The sequence below is a fragment of the Alligator mississippiensis genome, chromosome 4 (genome assembly GCF_030867095.1).
Source record: "Alligator mississippiensis isolate rAllMis1 chromosome 4, rAllMis1, whole genome shotgun sequence".
In the NCBI taxonomy this organism is placed as follows: Eukaryota; Metazoa; Chordata; order Crocodylia; family Alligatoridae; genus Alligator; species Alligator mississippiensis.
Genome location: NC_081827.1, coordinates 93656032 through 93675943, shown reverse-complemented (window position 1 = coordinate 93675943; position 19912 = coordinate 93656032). Strand labels below are relative to the sequence as shown.

The window sequence follows — 19912 nt, the reverse complement described above, 5'->3', positions numbered from 1 at the left end:
TGTCAAGTCTGAGTAATCAGTGATGCAATTTTTGGGGTGGATTACCATACTATTAAGTGCTAGAGAAGGCTTTAGAGAAGTCCCCAAATTCCAAAAAAGTTACGGAGGGATACCTTCACTTGAAAAAGATTGAAAACCACTGGACAAGAGGTTTAGGTATTTGCTTCTGCTACTAGAACTAACTGGTTTCTAAATGTCTCTTGGATCTAGCTCCTGTAAGTAGATGCTCTTTAGGCACTGGCAATAGGCCATACCATTTTACATGTTCCCTGTAATTTTGCTTAAATTCTTTTTTGCTAAGGAAGAGTGGTAGTTAAAATCAATGGGACCTATTGTGAGTGAAGGTAAATCATTACAAGGTAAAGTTACGTGGCAACATGACCAATTTCTAAATTATTACTATTTCACACCAACTGAAACCACAATTTATTTCTAACCTGGAAAACAAAACAAGTGTATTGAAACAGTAACAGGTGGGATGAAGGCACAAGAAGCAGCTTTCTAATGGTAAATAACAAGCTGCCTTGACTCATAACTTGGGTACTTTGAATAGATTGTGATATTTTATATTTATATAGTCAAGATATTTGAGCAGAACAAACTATTTTCAGTAATTTTACATGAATTTAGTCTTCCCTCATAAAAGCAATAAGTAGAACTATTTTAGAAATCTAATCTGGGTTTGAAAGACCAGAACAGATGAGTCTATTAAAATGTCATATACCTCTATAACTAAGGAATGAGGCTATGAAAATGTTATATTTTGTTGAAAACTGCTATAAGGACACCTGGAACTGTTCTCAAGTGACACTGAACACACGATAAAAACTACAGATCTGTAAACAGCTTTTCATAGTAAGATAATTATCTGGGTATAACTATTCTTGGAGACTTGTGATTACTTCATTATCATCCCTGTTTCAATTCTAAATATCATCAGTTAGTGATGGTTTGTGCCTGTGTCCAACAAAAATGGTCTCCTAGCTCAGGCCCACTCTCCATCTGCTCTGTATTTGGAACCAGATATATGCTTTTCTTCCTGTCAGCATAAACGGTGATTGATAGAATAAGCAACACAAAAATGGGCATAGGGTTTGTTCAGAAAAGAACTGGTTTGATTATTTAAGCTTGTGATTTTTTTTTTTTCTCATTTGAGCTTGTTCAATCAATTTTTCATTAGGACTCCTGATTTCTTCACACGACACCCCACTTTACAGTTTCTCTGCCAAGCAGGAAATAGGGAAGGTTGGGGAGACGGTAGTGCTGGTGGAATAGAGGTCCCAGGAGAGAGAAGTCACAGGTCTGCGCAAGACCCATGGGAAAAGAAAGGAAGGGAAGCATTAATGCATGGGGAGAAACACAGCAAGAATGGTAAATTGGAATTTTTTTCAGTTTATCAGTAGGTATTAGCTGTAAGAAACTAAGCAACACAGCAGTACCTACTAGATACTAATGTTCTGAAGATCTTCAGTAGTCCTAAGATTTCTGGCTAATTTGGTCGAAGATTTTCACAATTGCTTTCCTTAATAGTTGTCCTACTATGGCTTCTTACTTGCTGTTTCCTCTGCTAAACCTATTACTCCCATGCTCTCCTTCAGTGCAACTCCTCCTTCCCACCTACCTTTCCCTTCTGTCCCTCTCAAACCCTTAAGGCTCTCCATTAACTCTGCTCCCACCAGAGCAGTAACATACATGGAAGTCTGTTGGCTTCTGTATCTGCACCAATTTTGCTCTTCACTCAAGCACTTAAGAGACCACGTGATGTGTAGTCCATGCACAGGGGACTAATGAAGAGCAAAAGTATCCCAACAAGAACAGACAACAGAATTAAGACAACACTGGGGAAAGGGCTTGCTTTTTCAAAGTACTGTATCCCCCAAGACACGGTGGCTTTCAACCTTTTTTTCATTTGCATACCCCTTTGGAAATTGTGTGGAGATGTGGACCCCTTTGAATCACATACTTTTGATCATAGACATCTCGCAGACTGCTGACACAGTCTGAGGACCCCCAGGGTCCATGGACCACAGGATGATAGCCACTGCCCTAAGAGGTGTACTTCGTTATCAAAATGAATAATGAAGCTGCAGTTTGGTGCAACTACTGTTAAAGAAGGAATACTTTGCATTAAATGAAGTAAAAGTAATGTTGATCTGAGTGAAATCTTGTCAAAAGCCAGCACTACTACTTATCATTGCTCCCTTTGCTTACATCTATGGCATGTTGATGGACTGAAAAATGAAAACTAATTTGGGAAAATCACAGAATTCATCTTTATTTAAGAGAAACTATCATTTTTAAGCCTGTATCTATAGTCCACAATTTTACCCTCGTTTTCAAAGCAGCAGGGAAAGCTTAAGACTAGCTATCAATCTGTGGTCCCACTTTACCAATGAAAGCAAATTAGTAAGTCACTTTTTAGCCAAATGCCTTGCATTTTTTAAATATATTTAAAAATATTTGCTAGTTTAAAAAAGAAACAAAACACTTATTCATTCTAAAAATATAACTTTGGCTAAAGAATTGCCTAATTCCAGTTGTTTTCAAGCCACTGGGAGTTTAGCCATCTTCTTCAGAGCAAATAGGGCTGGGCCGCAATTAAGTTTCAGTATTTTCTTTCAAAAACAGCCTTTATTTTTTTCCCTTTTGTTTAGTACCAAGCCCAATTAGGTTGTAAATAGGTTGTCATGCTTCAAATGCTGTAAGTTAAGCAGTTGGGTTTCTGACAGCAATTAATTAATATCTGACATTTTGGTTATTTCATCTTTCATATCTTTAATTTCATTCTGAACTCTAGTTAAATTGGACAATTTATCATTCAAGAAGGCAATTTCTTTTTCTCGTTGTAACAGATCTTCAACCAGTCTTCCAATTCTTAAGGTTAGATCATTTATCATTGGTTCCAAGCAGGCGAAGTCTTTCTTTAGGTTGTACACCTTGGGTTTTAAATCATTTGCAAATGTAACTGTTTTAAGAACTCTAACTCTGTCACTTTCCAGAGTTAAAAGCTTATCTGAATGTCTGTTAAAATCACCTCTCAGATCAGACAATGTCGTCTTAATTTGCTCAATTCTTCTTGAGTTATCAGATGCCAAATTTTGCAGTTTTGCAGTGCGGTCGATACTGCTGGTAAGTAGATTGCCAATATTTTTTATTGTCTTCTTTTCAACTTTATCTACTTTATCTTCTAGTGTTTGCAAAGAATCTGTCAAGGAGGTCATATCTGATACCAGACCTGAAACTCGTCTAACATCAGTTTTTACTGTTCCGATCTTTAGAGTGATGTCTTTTGCTGTGGAAGCAGTATTCTGCTCAACTCTTGTAACTGCATGAAAAAGGGTGGTTAAATTCTTCTGTAGATCCTCCTTTTCTTTGATTATGCTATTGGACAATGTTTTCATGCTATATATGTCCTCTTGTAGATATTTTACACGAGAGAATACTTGAAGATCTTCCAATTGTTCCATTAAGTTTTTAGCCTTCTCACACTGGAGGGAGATTTAAAAAAAAAAAATCACAAGATCAGCACGTTTCACTAGTTAACTTGCAGCAAAATTTCACTTAAATTTCACAGAATTTTTTCTTTCTATTCCAAAATCTAAACTAACAGAGAATCCCTAGGCCATTAGGCTTTGTAGAAACTGGTATTTTCACCATGTCTTAGCTATTTGTGAATTACATTTTTCGTGTGTGTGTGTGTGTGTGTGTGTGTGTGTGTGTGTGTGTATTAACAAGCTCAATTGTTATAATTGATTACCACCGATTCTCATACATGGAGCCCAACGCCATTTCTGTTGCTGTCCGGCAACTGATCTTTGGTCCTGCTTTTTTTTTTTTTTTTTTTGCTTTAGCTGACACTAAATAATTTTTCATTATGCCCATATATTATGCTGTTCAACAGCTGCTTCTGAGACCTTAAATTTATTGAAGTACACCCTTCTTTTTATTTATTTAATCAGATCTGTAGAGCATGATCAATTTGTTGTGAATCCACAACAGTCTGCTTACACGTTTTCATCCCTAATAGTCTGTTTTGTGTATTCATTTTCCCTTGCAGAGAAGAAAGCCAATTTGAGGCTGTATTTGATTTATATGCTGCCCTTCCAAACAAGGACTCAGGTCAGTTTAGAAGACTAGGACAGAATAACTTAAAAACAAGAGAAGAAACAAGAGAACAAAACTTAAGGGGGGCCTAAAGTATCAGTGTGAAATAAAAACACCCCCTAACCAATATTCTAGCTTAGCTAGGTTTTTTTTAACTGAATGTCTGCCCAAATAGGAAGGTCTTACAATGCTTATGAATTACTACTTCATTTAAAAAGAAGGAAGGAAAGTGGGGGTGGGGATGATTAGGGACCTAAGCAGATTGAAAAATCCTCCTCTGAAACCCTGGCTCCACTGAAGTTGGCAACCCTCTCCCATCATTTGGGGATCATTTCTTAAAGCTGTGGAACCTTTCAGTTTTGGATTACTCTAGACTAAGAGCTCTGTAATAGGTAGTGCCCACTACTTTCTATTCCAGTGTAAATTCTAGACTTCAAGGGACTTTGAGCTAATCCAAACCTCTTTTTGCAAGACTTAGGGCCCTGCTACACCTTTAAATTAAAGCTGGATAGACACCAGCTATATAAGCTGTTACACATTTTCAAACACTTTATAGCTGGCTAGCAATCTCTTTATAGCTGGGTGGACATTTTCACGGTGTGATAATTACCTTGCATGTGTGGTATGTCTACATTTATTGTGCAATTAACCAGTTAATTGTATAATATGTAACATGTAGAAGGGGCTTGAGACTGCAATTCAGATCTCAACGGTTTTATCTGACCCACAATTATTGGTGAAATTAGTGAAAGATACTAACATTTATTTTGCAATGAAAGAGTTTTTTCTATAAAACACTATACTTTCTATACTATCATTTTTCCATAAAAGCAATCCATATTTCAAAGTCTGTGCCAATCAAGTTAGGGAAATGTGAGAACATGTTTTTATTGACCAAGATTGTAGGCAGATTTAAAAAGCAAACAAAAAAACCTTATGTAAGTGACTCAAGGTACATAAGACTTCATAAAAGGGACAAGTTAATAGGTGTAATAATCAAAGATACACAGCACTTATTAAAATTAAGCACTATATATAATAAATGTGAATAAGCAACAATTTGTTTCAGAACAAATTAACCCACGAAGTGCAACTCAAGATCTCAGAGCCATGTTATTTCTGATTGCCAGATTCTTAAATTGGAAGTAGATCTAGAGATCTAATGTATATTCAAGTTCCAAGTACGCTTGAGATCTAAGATTAAGCCTATAGCTGCCCTCAGCTTTAGTAGGCAGACTAAAGTCATATCTAACGTACTGAACATACTTTGCTAATTTACATAAAGTACTGTATTTACAATGAGGTTTTTTTCTTCTTCAGTCAACATGGGGCAGAGGGGGAAGCCCCTCATTTTATATTTGCTTACAAGGAAGCGACACTAGATACACTGCCTATCTTCTGAACTGCTGCTAAAAGCAGCATGTGCTCATTAATGGAAACCAACTATGATGCTGGTTAAATGCAGCCAACACTGACATGGTCCATATGGGGCAGATATGCTGACTTTTATTTTTTGCAAAACTATTTATTTCTATATAAATACCTCTACCAACCTGTCTTGTGACTGTGGGACACCTGATAATCTAAAACACACCTTTACAGTTACATCATTCTTATTCCCGTGACAAAGGGGAGGAAGCTAGCAACAATAATCTTCCTGAAGTAGGTAAGCACCCTAGTTCACAAGAAATCCCAAAAATGTCACTGATTTATTCCCAGAGAATAATGCTATTCAGCTTAAGTCAATTTCTCACTATGATATAGTAGGAATAATAGGAATCTAACTGGTAGTAAATATGGAGTAAAAAGTTCACTTAGGTACCAAGTATATGAAAGGGGGGAAAAAATCAAAAATCATTTGCTGTGTGAATGAATGGTTATATAGAATTTCAAGGGAGGAAAAGTAGTGGTAACTGACACCTCTGAAAAATGACCTGCAACCATGAAAATAGTCCATGTTCTTTTATTTGTATTAGTGCAGGGGTGCTCAACCCCGACCCTCAAGCCAGATCTAGCCCATCAAGCCACGTGACCCAGCCAGCAGGTGTCCCCATGGATCTGGAAATGTGGTGGTGGAGGAGCAGTGGTAATTAACACTGCCTCTACTTGACTGCTGTGGACAAATTTCCAAGCCCTATGTGGCTGGATTGGCTCTGCCTGGGTAGGTCCTTCACAGAGGGATCAGGCCTCTATCAGGCTAGGGCCAGATTTGGAGCTAGATGCAGTCATAGAAGCTGAAAAGGCTGCATTTGTCTAATTCTGCTGAGTTCAAGCAACTGGTACCCATGTGGCTGACAGGGGAATTTGGGCCAATGTGTGGAATTATACTAAAATGTACATCATGGGGTGCATCGATTTAAATATTTTCTTGGCCAATACCAATAGCCAGTTATTCACCAAGCATATTGACTGAGAGCAATCCTGTAACAGATTTACAAGAATGTAGCTGGGCAGGGTGGATAGCAGAGCCTTGCAGGTAAGTCTGTGGAGGGGAAGGCTGATCAAGGCCCCCATGATGAGGGAAAGAATGGGGCAGGGCAATGAATGAGACCCTGGGGCTGAGATACCTGTGGGTGGCTGGTCCAGGGGATCAGCATCCCAGCGCTTAAAAACGGTGGTGGGGGCTTGAACTAAAGCTCATTGAACGAGCTTTAATTCAAGCGCCACTGCCACCATTTTTAAGCACCAGGACACTTAACTGGAGCAGAGCCAACCAAGGCAAGGGCAGAGATGGGCTGCTTGCTGTGGGCTTGGGGATCTCGCTCTGCTGCCTTTGCCCCAGGAGCAGTGTGCTTGCTGAACGCCCCATGCCCATTCAACACCTGTGGGGGCAGCCAATTGTGCTTCCTGCTGCTAGATGGGCAAGGGACACAGCATGGCCAGCATGCAGCTCTTGGGGCAAAGGCAGCAGGGCTGAGTCCCAAACCCACAGCGAGTAGCCTGCCTCCACCCCGCTGCTAAAAGCATCCCAGCACTTAAAAATGGCAGCAGCCCTTGAAGCTAATTTGATGAGTGTTCAAAAGCCGCCACCACCACCACTTCTAAGTGTGGGGACGCTGATCCCCTGGACAAGCTGCCTGTGGCTCCATCCCACCCCCTGCCCTAGCTCCAGCCCTGGGGTCCTATTCACTGCCCTGTGCCAGCCCTGCTCCCTTCTTCACCAAGGGGGCCTCAATCTGCCCTTCCCCTCCTCTCCCCCCTGCAGGGCACTGCTCTCCACACTGCCCAGCTGCATTTCTGGCATGCATGCAGTGTGTGGGAGCCCTGGCTGGAAGGCACATTATATTTATTGGTACATTATCGGCTACAGTGACTAAAAAAAGCTGATAGCCAATAATGTTAACTTTTCTTTTATCGGTGCCGATCTGATATGGCACCAATATATCAGTGTCCCTCTATGTGCATCTTCATTACCAATATTCTGAAAGCTCTCTTCCATTGCTGTTCTCAAGTTTAAATTCTACAAGGACTATCCCTTAGAGTTGCCTATTAACTAGGATTTTCTATAAAGCTGATAATTATAGTATCTTAATTTCAACAGAAATCATGTGTAGGTGTTAATAGGATCTCCTGCACAGAAGAAAAATGGACAGGCTCCTAGCCCCACTTTGTTCAGCTGCATCAGTGTAAACCTGGAGTAACTTGATCCAAATTAAATGAGAAGAAAATTAATGTTCTCAAAGAGCTGCAATAAATTTGGTTCCACTAATCAAAATAAAATTCACAAAGCTAGTACACTGAGAAGTTTGAATTAAGTGCTATAGTTCATTAGAAGCAAAATACAATGCATGTAATTTCCTTGGAAGCAGGTTCTTAACTTTTCATGTTACTTGTCAGTTAATATGGTAACAAAATACAACATTGCAAACAGTTATAATTAGGAAAAACTCTATTGATTACAAAATATAACGTTGTGTGCTGGGCTCCAACTTTTGACTTGAATTCAAACTTTAACCTAAAAAGTTTGGTTCAAATCCCATTTAATAATAAGAAACATGAACTCTAAAAATATTTTCAAAACAGTTATAACTTTTTAAAAATAGTTTTTGCAATTCTTCTCCCACAACTGTTTCTAACTTCCTCCCCACAATATGTAGTATATATTCTTTGGCACCATGTGCATTTGAAGTCTGATCCAAAGCCTGTTAAGATGAATTGCAACATTCCTGTTAAATACTTGCTTATAAGCTTTATTTACATAACTGAGCTATAAATAATTGTTCATACTGGTCCAATTTTTACATACAAATGAAACTGCTTTAATTCATTACTCATCATCCAAAATCAGTTCACTTTCTAGATCATATTTTTCTGAAGTTTTTTTTCCTGTATTTGAAGATACCATAATGTCATGTACTCTTTCTTTTAAAATAACTATATCATTTTGCAGTTTCAATATGCTGTTGTCATATTGCATTCCTTCAAGAATCTTCTGCATCTCTACTATATCTGACACTGTTTTTAGCATACCATCTTCCATAGTAAACATCTGTGTTGCTAAATCTTCCATCTTTTTCTCCATGCCTAGCAACTCACTTGACACTCTAAGAATGGAATGAACGGCGTTTTCAATTGTTGGTAAGTGGGTCTTGCACTCTGTAACTTTAGGTTCATAGTCTGTAAGTTTCTGACTCATATCCGTGTCTTTGGCTAACAGACTACTTTGCTGTTCTTCTAATTTTTCAACGGCCTTTGTATGGAAGTCCAGTTGCTCTTCAACTTTAGAAAGCTCATCTTCTTCCTGTCTTTGTATTGTCTTAATATTTCTAGCTGTACTGTCTTCTAAATCTTTTACCCCTTCTGTAAGAAATTTTATTCTTTGATCAACTGCATTGATCTGGGAGGTAACTTCTGTATGTATGAGTTTAGCTTCAGATTTTAAACTACTAGTATTGGCATTCATTTCATCCAGGCTTCTTTTCCAGGAGTCTGAAACATTTTGAAATTTCTCATTAAGCCTTTGCATCTCTTTAGAGAGTGTCTGATCAGTGTTCTGGATGTCATGTATGATGTTACGTAGTGTGGATACGTCCTGCTCAAGCTGAGTCACCACTGAGATGGATGAGGTAGTTTCCTGCAGGATACTTTCAGAAGACTCAAGCTGCATTAGTAACACAAAACAATGTCCATGTCTACTTAATGAGAGTTAGATTGGAACAGCACTTATTTATGCAAATGGAAGCATTATATGTTCACAAGGTTCGGTCAGCTGGAACCTACTTCACTTGATACACAGCTTCAGTTTTGCTATTTATTTTCATTAAAATTTTATTCCAAATGATCTGGCATACTAGAGTTTCAAGGAGAATTTGTAGGACAAATTTTTCAAAGCTGTTTTTGCTACTTGGAAGTAGTAACACTAGTCTTTTTTTTTTATTTGGTTGATACCTGAATTACTATATTCAAGGACCCTTAAAATCAATTCCTAACTAATGAAAAATGGAACTGTCATAAAACTTTATTCTTGTAGAAAGAGATCAAGTAGCCTCAAAATATGAAGCAAACATACAATTTAGAATAAATTATAAGCTAGTTAAGATTAGTTGATCAGCTTAGTATCACCACAATATATCATCATACTAAAGATGACTTGCATCCTTGGTTTTCACAGTGTAGCAGATGTGAGCAATGTGAAGTCCTGGCCCTGCTGATGCCAATGGGAATTTGTCTTTTGACATCAAAAGAGCCACTTTTCCCTGTAAAGCTCTTTAGCAAAGCTGATATCACTATGTAAGTAAACATTATCATTCCATTGTAAATTTAAAAATAAACAGTACTGTACAGCATTCTTTATCCAAACACTTTATTCAGTCATCTACGGCAGTGGTTCTCAACCTCTTCTGTACCAGGACCCATTTGTAAACATAAATGGCCAGTCCCAACCCAAGGCCCTCACTCCCAACTCACTGCTCCCTGCCACCAGGCCCCACTCCCAGTGGGTGGGGCAAGGTGTGGGTGCAGCCAACCTGTCCCCTTGCAGACTGGAACTCTGACAGCTTCCAAGGGAAAAGCTATGGTTTCCCATGTTTTGCTCCTTTCAAGGAGAATCCGTTTTTAAAGTTTGACCTATCTTTAAAGTTTGTTTGCCACCCTTTCATATATTCCTTGTGACCCACAGGTTAAGAAACACTGATCTAAAGTTACTGGAAAAGGCATTACTAATTTTGAATACAGTAATATTAAGTAACACTGTCTTCAGCTAATATACAATAGAGGTTATTCCATTAGAATTCTAATTATTACCTTTTGGGAAAGTAAGTTGACTTCATTTTCCACGTCCAGGAATTTTGCAACTTCTAGTTGTAATAAATGATACTTTTTTTCCATAACAGCAAATTGGCTTGACTGCTGAAATAAGAACCTGTAAATTGTAAGAAAATGGTGAATGTAATTGGTATGTATTAAATGTTTAGTCCCCAATCCTTTTACAATATAGTGGGCAGAAGGTTCTAAGGTAGAGTCTGTTTTATTGCATGAAGCAGAACTGTGGGATGCTGACCCCATGGTTCATTCAACAATAGACTAGATCTCCAATTACTTTTTAAGGAGGCTTTTATCTCTACCTAATTTTAGGACTGTGGGTGGGGGGGGAAGAGTGAGCAGGCCCTCATTCATTCTGAAATGGGACTGATTAAGGTAATCACCTTAGCCCAATTAAATTCTAAATTATTGGATGAAAATTAGATCTTTTACACCTATCAGATATCTTAAGAAGTATGTTTTTGAAAATATCACTTGTCTAAAGAAACTCTTATTTGAATGGTTAAATAATCTATATCCCCCAGACCAGTAGTTTTCAACCTTTTTTCATTTGCAGACCCCTAAAACAAATTTCTAATGGAGGTACAGACCCCTTTGAATTATAAGTGTGGGTATTCATATACTTTTGATTGATAATATTCACGTTTTGTGGACCTCCTACACAGTCTAACCACAGGTTGAAAACTGCTGGAGAAATGTACCTAGTCAATGACCCAATATTTCCCCCGTACTTAAGACAAATTTAAGAATTAAAACATGTATTCAGATATGGAGCCAGACAGACTCTCTCAAATTTCCTCTTTTCCCAGTTAAATAAGAGTTGACCCAGAAGCCTATCTGTCTACAGTACAAAAATGCAAGCAATGAGAGCCTGCTACTAGACTGTGCTGCCACGGGGTGGGGGAAAGAAATGCTGGCTGTGGACACTCCCCATGCCGTTATGGGGGAACACTGGCAGTGGCAGGTGCTTTCCCCCTGCAGCCAATGAGAAAAGTGGTGGCAGTATCTGAGTTCTACCACCTGTGTATTAGCCCTCTGATCTGAACTGGATCAATCTAGCCCACAGCCTGAAAAGCTTGCTGGTCCATGTTCTAAGCAGAGCTACTATTAAATAGTTTTTATTTTTAGATCACCCTCTTGTTATACAGACAAGATGCAATTCTGGCCCCACTGAAATAAGTTTTGCCATTGGTTTAAAACAGAACCAAGATTGTACCTATATCCTTTCAGAATCAGAAGGTACCATTATAATGATGGGAGTCTCCTGTATAACACAACCAGAGAATTTCACGGAGTAAGTTCTGTGTTGATCACATGATTTGTGGTAGATCTACAGTTTATCTTTTTGAAAGACCAAATGTGGATTTAAAAATATTGCATGACAGAATATCCCCCAAAGCCTTACATAACTTATTTCAATGGCTAATGACCCCGACTGCAAGAAACTGACTTCTCGTATGAATCTAGCCAGTGAATCTTGTGTATGCCTTGATCTGGAAGATTTTTTTTAAATCTAACAGTATTAAAAATAATATCCTTGTGTGTATATATACATATAAAGCATAATAAAGTCACCTATCCTTTGCTCAAGCAAAATAGAGCAAGATTACTTAAATTTTCACTTTCAGTTTCCAGACCTCCAGTTTGCCACAACTTTCTGAATGCTTTCTAAGTTTGTCACCATCTTCCTTTAGAGTGTGAACACACTAGAACTGAATGCTGTCTTCCATTCATATTTTACTTTGCGGACTTCACTAGGTATGACATGGAAAAAGCCAGAAAAGAACACAATTGAACAAAGGCTAAAAATTTGCCTACGTTTGGAAGGTCACTTACCAGCTCAGCACTATGCAAAATAGTAAGGAAAGTAGGCTTAAGGCTGTCTGTGAGTTTCTTGGAAAGGAACTCTGACTATTGTTGTTCCTGGGACCTGATGGTTCCCCATGGCTGCTTTGCTTCTCAGCCATGTGCAGATCTTCACTGAGCTTAGGTGAAGGACTAACTTTCTTTCTTTGCTTAAGTTCAGACATTTTAGGATGGATTCTAGGAAGCAGAAACTAAAGAGGGATCTAGAAGGAAGCAAAATAAATTGTTAGCCTTTTCCCTGTTAATCCAGACTTCCCAAAATGCAGCTTGACAGCTACGCTACAAATAAGCTACTCGTTTTTAAGTAACATAACTGAGTGTCAATGTTTTTGAAAGTTATGATAAATAAATAATGAATAGTTTCTAATAAATAAAAAGCTATGTCATGCCATTCTTTCTGAATATAAGATGCTTCTTAAATGTTCATAACGATATTGAAAATGGATGCTTTTCCTTTTCAAGAAAATGAAAGGCAGATTCTACAGACGCTGACGGCAGTTGGCCAAGAATACTATTAACTTGCCCTGTGTGTGCATATGCAAGCAGAGTATTCTCTTTCAAACTTAACAACTTGAACATTTTCTGTTTCCATGACAGCTCAATGGTTTAATCAGTTTGACTAATTCTTTTCTTTTGATTGTTTTTTCTATTGTTTGTGGTCACTGTTATGCAGCTAAGGGAAAGACAAATGACTAAAAACAATATATGGAATTAAGAATCAGGTGTAATTTAAGGATATTTCTACTTTGACTTTATAGCTGAAACTAAAAACACCAGATCTATTAGTTTAACACAAATCCAAGTGTATAATCATTTTTTTGGTAAACAAACTGAAAAATTTCACTTTTAAAGTTTTAGGCACTCCTACTGGGTTCAGGCAGGAAGCCAAGAATCTCAATCCTTCAGTAGTGAGGTTCGCGGTTCTAGACTCTCAGAATCACTTAAAAATATTTAAGTAATATTGTTAAGTCTGGCAAATGTGTTTTTTTTAATCTTTTTTAGTCTAAAAAACACAGGTCAGCCCAGAACCAAATCCTGTATCACGGACTCTGGACTAGGATCATTTCTTAATGGAAGATTAGATTTTATTTCTTTTCCTCCTTCACAACTATGAATGTAACTAGTTGATTACAAAGAGGGAAGTGTATGTGTAGTGGCTGAGGGGTTCTGAAAAATAAACAAGCAGAAGAAAACAAAGCAAGGCAGCTGAATATGCACGAGCAATGGCAAAGCTAGATTATAAATGCATCCCATGCCTGTAGTATCTATGTGCAGTTCTGGCTCCAGCCTCCCCCCCCCTCTAAGATTGTGTAACATGACTACTGCTTCCTCAAAGCACTTGGCCGTCTTCAATGGGAGCAGCAAGGGTGTCCCGGGGGCAATATCTTTTATTGGACCCACTGCACAGGTGGGCCAGAGTTAGGGCCCTGCTGCACTGTTCAGTTTATACCTGGTTTCTATCCAGCTTTAGAGTCCTTATGCCGTTTCAAGCACAAACTTTGCACCAGGTTGGCTCTCTTTAATACCTAAATCCTCATTTTTTATGGTGCGATAATTACACAGCACCTACAGCCAGTCTACCTTTATTGCATGATGGGCCAGATCAGTGCAATAGTTACTTCTTGCCTGTGGCCCATCAGCGTTGGTCATGGGATGTGCACTTACCACGCACCTAGCCCAGCCCGTGCAGATGCCATCACTCCACTTGGCACCTGTGGCAGGTCTACTTGTGTTACGCCAAGCACCAGTGAGCCGCGTGATGTATGCAACGCGTAGCAGGGCTTCAGACGAGCTTTCCAACGCACTGCAATTCAACCTCAGGCCTCCCTGCACACCCCCACAGGCACCTCCCATGTCCCTCCAGGGGTGCAGAGAGCAGGGGCGGGGGGAGAAGCGGCCACAGGGGCCTCTCGCCCTCCACACGAAAGGGCCAGGAGAGCAGCCCCGCGCCCCCTCCCGCCCGCTCGGCGTCGCGCTGTCCTCCCCCCCCCGTCACCTCTGGCTGGGCTACGGCCGCGCGCCGCCCAACGCCTGCCCCGGGCCGCTGGCGACTGGAGCGCGCCACGTTGCCGGGGGATGGGGCGCGCATGCGCACTGCCGAGGCTGGAGCTTTGTTCCCGTTGCGGGTGGGGAGGAGGAGGAGGCGGTGGCACAGCGCGAGCCCCCGGAAGGAGGACGTGGCGGCGGGCGGCGCTGGGCTGTGCAGGAGCCTCGGGGCTGGGCTCCGCGCCAGGTAACCCCGGGGAAAGGGCTCGAGGGGCGGCTTCTTTCTCCCCTGGGTGGGCGGGAAGGGTTTCCCCTGCCCCGCGCCGGCAGGGGGCGGAGCCTGTTGGCGCCCCCAGCACGTCACTGCGGGGGCTAGGGGGCGGGGCCTGCTTCCCTCCGGGCGGGCTGCTGGGTCTGCCCGGGCCTCAGCCGGTCTTAACGTGAGATCATCGCGTTAGAACCTCAACGCTACCGTGTTTGCTGGAAAGCTGTCGTACATGGGGGTGGGGGGATGCAGATATGGAAAAGAGCGTGCAAACAAGTATGCGGATAAGTCCCTTTCCTTTATCTCGCGCGCTGTGAGTCGCAGCGAGGGAGCGAGAGCTGGGCGGTGAAAGTCGAAGCGTTTCTTTACTTTAAAGCACGCAGGCGTAGAAGAAAGTGCAGGGAGCAAATCTAAAGACCAGTTAGCCTCTCACTTTCATTTCCAGTGGGAGGATCTCGACTTCATGGAAATGGGAGACTCCTCCCTAGCTTGCTCCTGCAGCTGTAGGGCTGAGGGCAAGCAAAACCCTGGGGGCATCTGAACCTCAAGTCTCTGGGCTTGGGCCTGCAGTAGGACGCTCACCAAAGGATTTGGAAATATCTGAAGCCCCAGGCAGGGGTGGAGGGTGCTCACTGGTAGCAGGGCCACATATGATTCTTAAATGACTCGCAGCAGGGACTTTCAATGTTTTTTGATTGGTGTACTCCCAGTGCCTGGTCAAGAAGTGGAGAGTCCCCCAGCAGCCACTCAACAAGCGTGTGTTGGGGGGGGAGGGGACTGCCCAGTCCAGCAGCAAAACCAGTGTTTTGTGTGCCGTTGCCGCATACTCCTGAGGCCTTCCAAAGTACCCTCAGGGTACATGTACCCCCAGCTGATGACCCCTGACTCTCAGATTTGGAACTGACTTGGTGGGGGTCATAGCGGGGCCCCGGCACAGCTTTATGAGCACTCATGGGGCTCTGGCCAGGTACCAGAGATTTGGAAAAGAGCCAGTGTGGTCCCCATTTACAAGAAGGGAAGAAAGGAGGACCCTGGCAATTATAGGCCAGTCAGTCCTACCTCGGTCCTTGGGAAGACCTTTGAGAAAATCATCAAGGAGCACATCTGCAAGGGCTCAGCAGTGGAGATAATGCTCCGGGTCAACAAACATGGATTCATTGAGGGCAGGTCCTGCCTGACTAACCTGGTATCCTTTTATGACCAGGTCACCAAGTCCTTGGATGCGGGTGTTGAGGTGGATGTAGTCTATCTGGACTTCAAGAAGGCCTTAGAAACTGTTTCTCATCCCACTTTCATAAAAAAGCTAGGTGACTGTGGCTTTGATGACTACACAGTCAGATGGGTGGCCAGTTGGCTAGATGGTCTCACCCAGAGAGTGGTGGTTTTCAAGCTGGGAGGATGTGGGCAGTGGAGTCCCCCAGGGCTCTGTCCTGTTGGTACTGTTCAACATCTTTATCAGGGATCTGGATGTGGGTGTGGAAAGCACGCTGTCCAGATTCACTGATGACACCAAGATGTGGGGCAAGGTGGGCACGCTGGAGGAGAGGGACAGAATCCAGCTAGATCTAGACAGGTTACAGAGGTGGGCGGATGAGAATAGGATGGAATTCAACGCAGACAGGTGGAAGGTGCTGCATCTAGGGAGAAGGGACCAGCAACACACCTATAGGCTGGGGAACACCCTTTTAGTCAACATGGTGGCAGAAAGGGATCTTGGAGTCATTGTTGACTCTAGATGAATATGAGTCACCAATGCAAGGAAGCAGTCAGTAAAGCTAAACGCACCTTGTCGTGCATCTACAAATGCATCACAAGCAGGTCCAGGGAGGTGATCCTTCCCCTCCATGTGGCTTTAGTCAGGCCACAGTTGGAGTACTGCATCCAGTTCTGGGTGCCGCGCTTCAAGAGGGATGTGGCTAGCATTGAGAGGGTCCAGAGGAGGGCCACTTGCATGGTCAAGGGGCAACAGGGCAGGCCCTATGAAGAGAGGCTAAAGGGCCTGAATGGATTCAGCCTCTACAATAGAAGGCTGAGAGGGGATCTGGTGGCCGTTTACAAACTCACCAGGGTGGGGACCAGTGGGAATTGGGGGAGGCTCTGCTCCCTCATGCACCACTGGTGGTTACTAGGAATAACGGCCACAAATAGTTAGAGAGAAGGTTCAGGCTGGACATCGGGAGACCTTACTTTATGGTTAGGGTTGCTAGGCTCTGGAATGGTACTCTCTGCTACCTTGGGGGTCTTCAAGAGGAGGCTGGATAGATATTTGGCTGGAGTGTTATTACCCTGGCACCCGTTTCTGCCTGGGTCAGGGGGTCGTACCTGATGATCTGTTTAGGTCCCTTCTGACCCTAAGCACTGTGAAACTATGATTTGACTTGGGACATGAAAAATTTTCCTTAAAAAAAAAAATATATCTAAAAATCAGTTTAGACATGAGTTTTGCATATGCTGCATCTATTAGCTGCCTCGTAAATTATAGTATGTTTTGAACACTTTTACTATTATTGGTTGTACATTGTACAAAGGTTGAAATTATTGTACGAATACAGTAATTATTGTACACCTGGCAACGCTGCCGCCTCCTCTCAGATGTGGGGGTTGGCGACTTAACTTCTTGCAGCACAGACACTGATCCGGCCGGCTGAGCACACCGCAGCAGGCTCCAGGGGAACTGCCCCATCCCTGTCAGCGTGGAGATAAGTCCCCATCTCCCAGGCCTCCTCAGCCCATTGGTCTCAGCATCTCTCTTGCATTGGGCAGGGCAACAGGGTAGGCAGCTCATGCAGGGGACAGGCTGGTCTTTAGCCATGTGTTTTGCCTTTCTTGGTCTGACTCTCCTCCGTGTCCCAATCAAGGGCAGAGTAGCAACTTCCATCCACTTCCTTGCAGGGCAAGCGCTTGCCAAAAAAACACCATTTCCTGTGTCTTAATGTAGAAGACAAGGTTCTTTGGATAAATGTGATATCTTTTATTAGACCGACTAATTAGAACCTTGACTATGTCCTTAGATCAACACAGCTACAGCCAACACCCTGAATTAATGTAGAAAAAGAATTGGGGGCTGTTGGACAACTGAAGGTGCTACCATGTTGGCACTTTTTAATTAGACAATGAAGCAGGACCAGGATCTAAGCATTTGAAAAGAAAATGGTTTCTGCACTGAGGAGACTAGGAATGGGTAGCACTGCCATATTGCTCCTTAATTGAAAAGATATTGTCACATGTTTGAGACCTAAAGAATAGATTTACAAACTTCTATAGATATATATTTTTTAAATGTGAATATTTACTTGTGTTGAAAATCAAATAGTTGCCTTTTGCGCGGGTGCAGAAGAACCCTTTCAGAAGCTCAACTTTGGGCTGTGGTTTGGATGAGTTATGTGGGGTTGGTTAACAGGCTGGGTCCAGTGCAAGGGATTGGGCTGCAGACCAGATCCAGCACAGGGCTGGCACACAGGCATGATCCAGTCATGGCCCTGGACCCACATGTGCTGGATTGGGTTTGCCACCCTGGCCCCGTATGCTAACCCAATCTAGGACCATTGGGTCCATGTCATCTGCCCATGGGACTTTAAAGTTTGGTAGCAAGGGAGCAGTGGCAGTGTTAATTGTCACTGTTTTCCCTGTTGCCAAATTTTCTGACTCAACCTGGGAAGGTCGAACAGCACTGATTTTGTTCATTTCTCTGCTTGGTGACAGTGGCCAATAATATGTTCAGAAGGAAGGTTCAAGAAATTCACTAAGAGATGAATATGGAATCATGGAGGCATAGAGGAATTATCTTAAAGAAGCTTTCTTACCTCACTAAAGGTCGGCTTACACCCTTCAGCACAAAGTTGTATATCCCATCTGGGGTGGGAGGGGGGGCGTGTGTGTTTGTTACTAATCTGGAGTCGCGTATGTTAAAGAAGCAATCTTTGAATCCTCCTAAGCTCTTGGAGTCCATGCTAACTTGTACTGAGTTCCTCTGATTAGTTGTGTGTGTGTGTGTGTGTTTTTCACAACTTTTTTTTCCTTTTGGTGTTAATGTGTTACCTTTCAATTTAATTGTCTCTACCTTTGTTCTTACAAGTGGCCCAAGCAGCAGTCTATAATTATGTTTGTCCAACACATTAAATTTATGTCAGGATTTGGCAACCTTTTACCACAGTGGACCACTGATTGAGATCCAGTCTCCACTGTGGGCGGCATCCTACACCTCCCCAGCAACCAGCTGATGCTGTGGAGACACTAGATGGAATAAGGTAGGCTCTAGGACCCTGAGGATGCCTCATCTGCTTGTGTGGGTTCAGTGGGCTGCTGGTTCTCTAATCCTGTTTTTTTGTGACTTGATTTTCAGTTTTTAATTTTGCTGAATACAAAACATTTGGGCTAAAATTTTCTGAGGGTGCCTACTTAAGGCTGACTTAAGGGGCAGAGGGGAGAAGCTGGAAAGGGAAGAGTTACAGGTAAAACAATTAAATTATTTTTGAGATTAGATAAGGGCAAAGTATGCTGTTTTGTTCATGATAAAAAAATAATCTCGTGTAAGCCTTTCTGCAAATCGTGGTACCACTCTTCTGGCTGGGAGCGGGGTAGAGTAGAGGTTGCACTGATGTGCCTTTTGCCATCATGATGAATATTTACCCAAAAGCCTTAAAAAAAAAATCTCAGTTCACACTTACTCACTGGACAGCTGTAGAGTTTGCTATATTTCTCTGAAGCTTCTCTCTGAAAGCATGCTCCATCTCTCTCTATCCAGCCACCCTGTATAACTGAACTGTGTGTATACCTCCCCACTGTTTCTGTTGTAGTTGGCATTGCAGAGGATAAATGGGATTTTCTTTGCAGTTGTTCCTTTTGCCATGGTGCTGGTATAGGAATGGTGCTAGGGATATAGAGGAGGGAAACTTCTCCCATCTTATCTTAATGCTTCCTTTGGCATCCAGATATTGTAGAGGGGAAAGAGGGAAGCAAACAGGCTCAAATAAAAAGTGTTGAGTGGGGGAGACAGCTGTCGGAAAGGGGGATGGAGTCTTGGGTTTCAGGCCCTGCTCTCAGTGCAGTTTATGGATTTTATCAATGGCTCTTAAATGTAAAATACATAAACCGTCCAGGAGCGGGGCCCAGAACTCAAACTTGCCTCCCTCCTAGGCACCGAATTTATCTTGTATCAAGTATAGAGAAGGCAGATGCATAAACTGGACTTGTAAATTCCACTCCCAGAACCAGTTGCCTGTGAATTAGATCACACAATTTCACCATGGCCTTTGGATTACCCTAAAATACTAACAACAGTACCTTAGGACACTTGACAAGGGAATGAATAACCTGCACTGAGTGCATAGTTGGGATGCCATGGAACAATTCACATGCCCACGTGTGAATGACAGGAACAAGAATAAGACTACAAACCTATCTAAAGACTCACTTTGGCCGCATGGGGCA

At 42.0% G+C, this 19912-nt stretch overlaps 2 protein-coding genes across 14 annotated transcripts in view; one reads left to right on the top strand and one right to left on the bottom strand.

The window, feature by feature from the left end:
- Positions 1-2249: 2249 nt before the first annotated feature.
- On the bottom strand, positions 2250-14318 carry IKBIP (IKBKB interacting protein). Of its 4 annotated transcripts, none has more exons than XM_059726334.1 (4): positions 14228-14318; positions 12202-12434; positions 10348-10465; positions 2250-3488 (listed from the first exon to the last, which is right to left on the bottom strand). In XM_059726334.1, exons 2-4 carry the CDS (start codon positions 12393-12395, stop codon positions 2733-2735), a joined length of 1068 nt encoding a protein of 355 aa, XP_059582317.1. In that variant the 5' UTR covers positions 12396-12434; positions 14228-14318; the 3' UTR covers positions 2250-2732. The 4 variants fall into 4 exon arrangements, with proteins under 4 accessions (XP_059582317.1, XP_006277501.2, XP_014450611.2 ...); XM_006277439.4 differs by lacking the exon at positions 2250-3488 and adding an exon at positions 4968-9205; XM_014595125.3 differs by lacking the exons at positions 2250-3488; positions 14228-14318 and adding exons at positions 4968-9205; positions 13897-14149.
- APAF1 (apoptotic peptidase activating factor 1) overlaps positions 14312-19912 on the top strand; it is a 71936-nt gene continuing 66335 nt past the window's right edge. For 4 of the 10 annotated variants that reach the window (XR_009461679.1, XR_009461677.1, XM_019480847.2 and 1 more), the window contains exon 1: positions 14312-14464. Coding sequence is in view for 2 of the 10 variants with exons in the window: in XM_019480847.2 (XP_019336392.1) it covers positions 14319-14464 (146 nt within the window). In the remaining 8 variants the exon portion in view is untranslated. Of the gene's footprint in view, positions 14465-18184; positions 18296-18612; positions 18730-18824; positions 18934-19912 lie in introns of all 10 variants that reach the window. The other 6 variants (XM_019480849.2, XM_014595153.3, XM_014595174.3 and 3 more) reach the window with 4 other exon arrangements.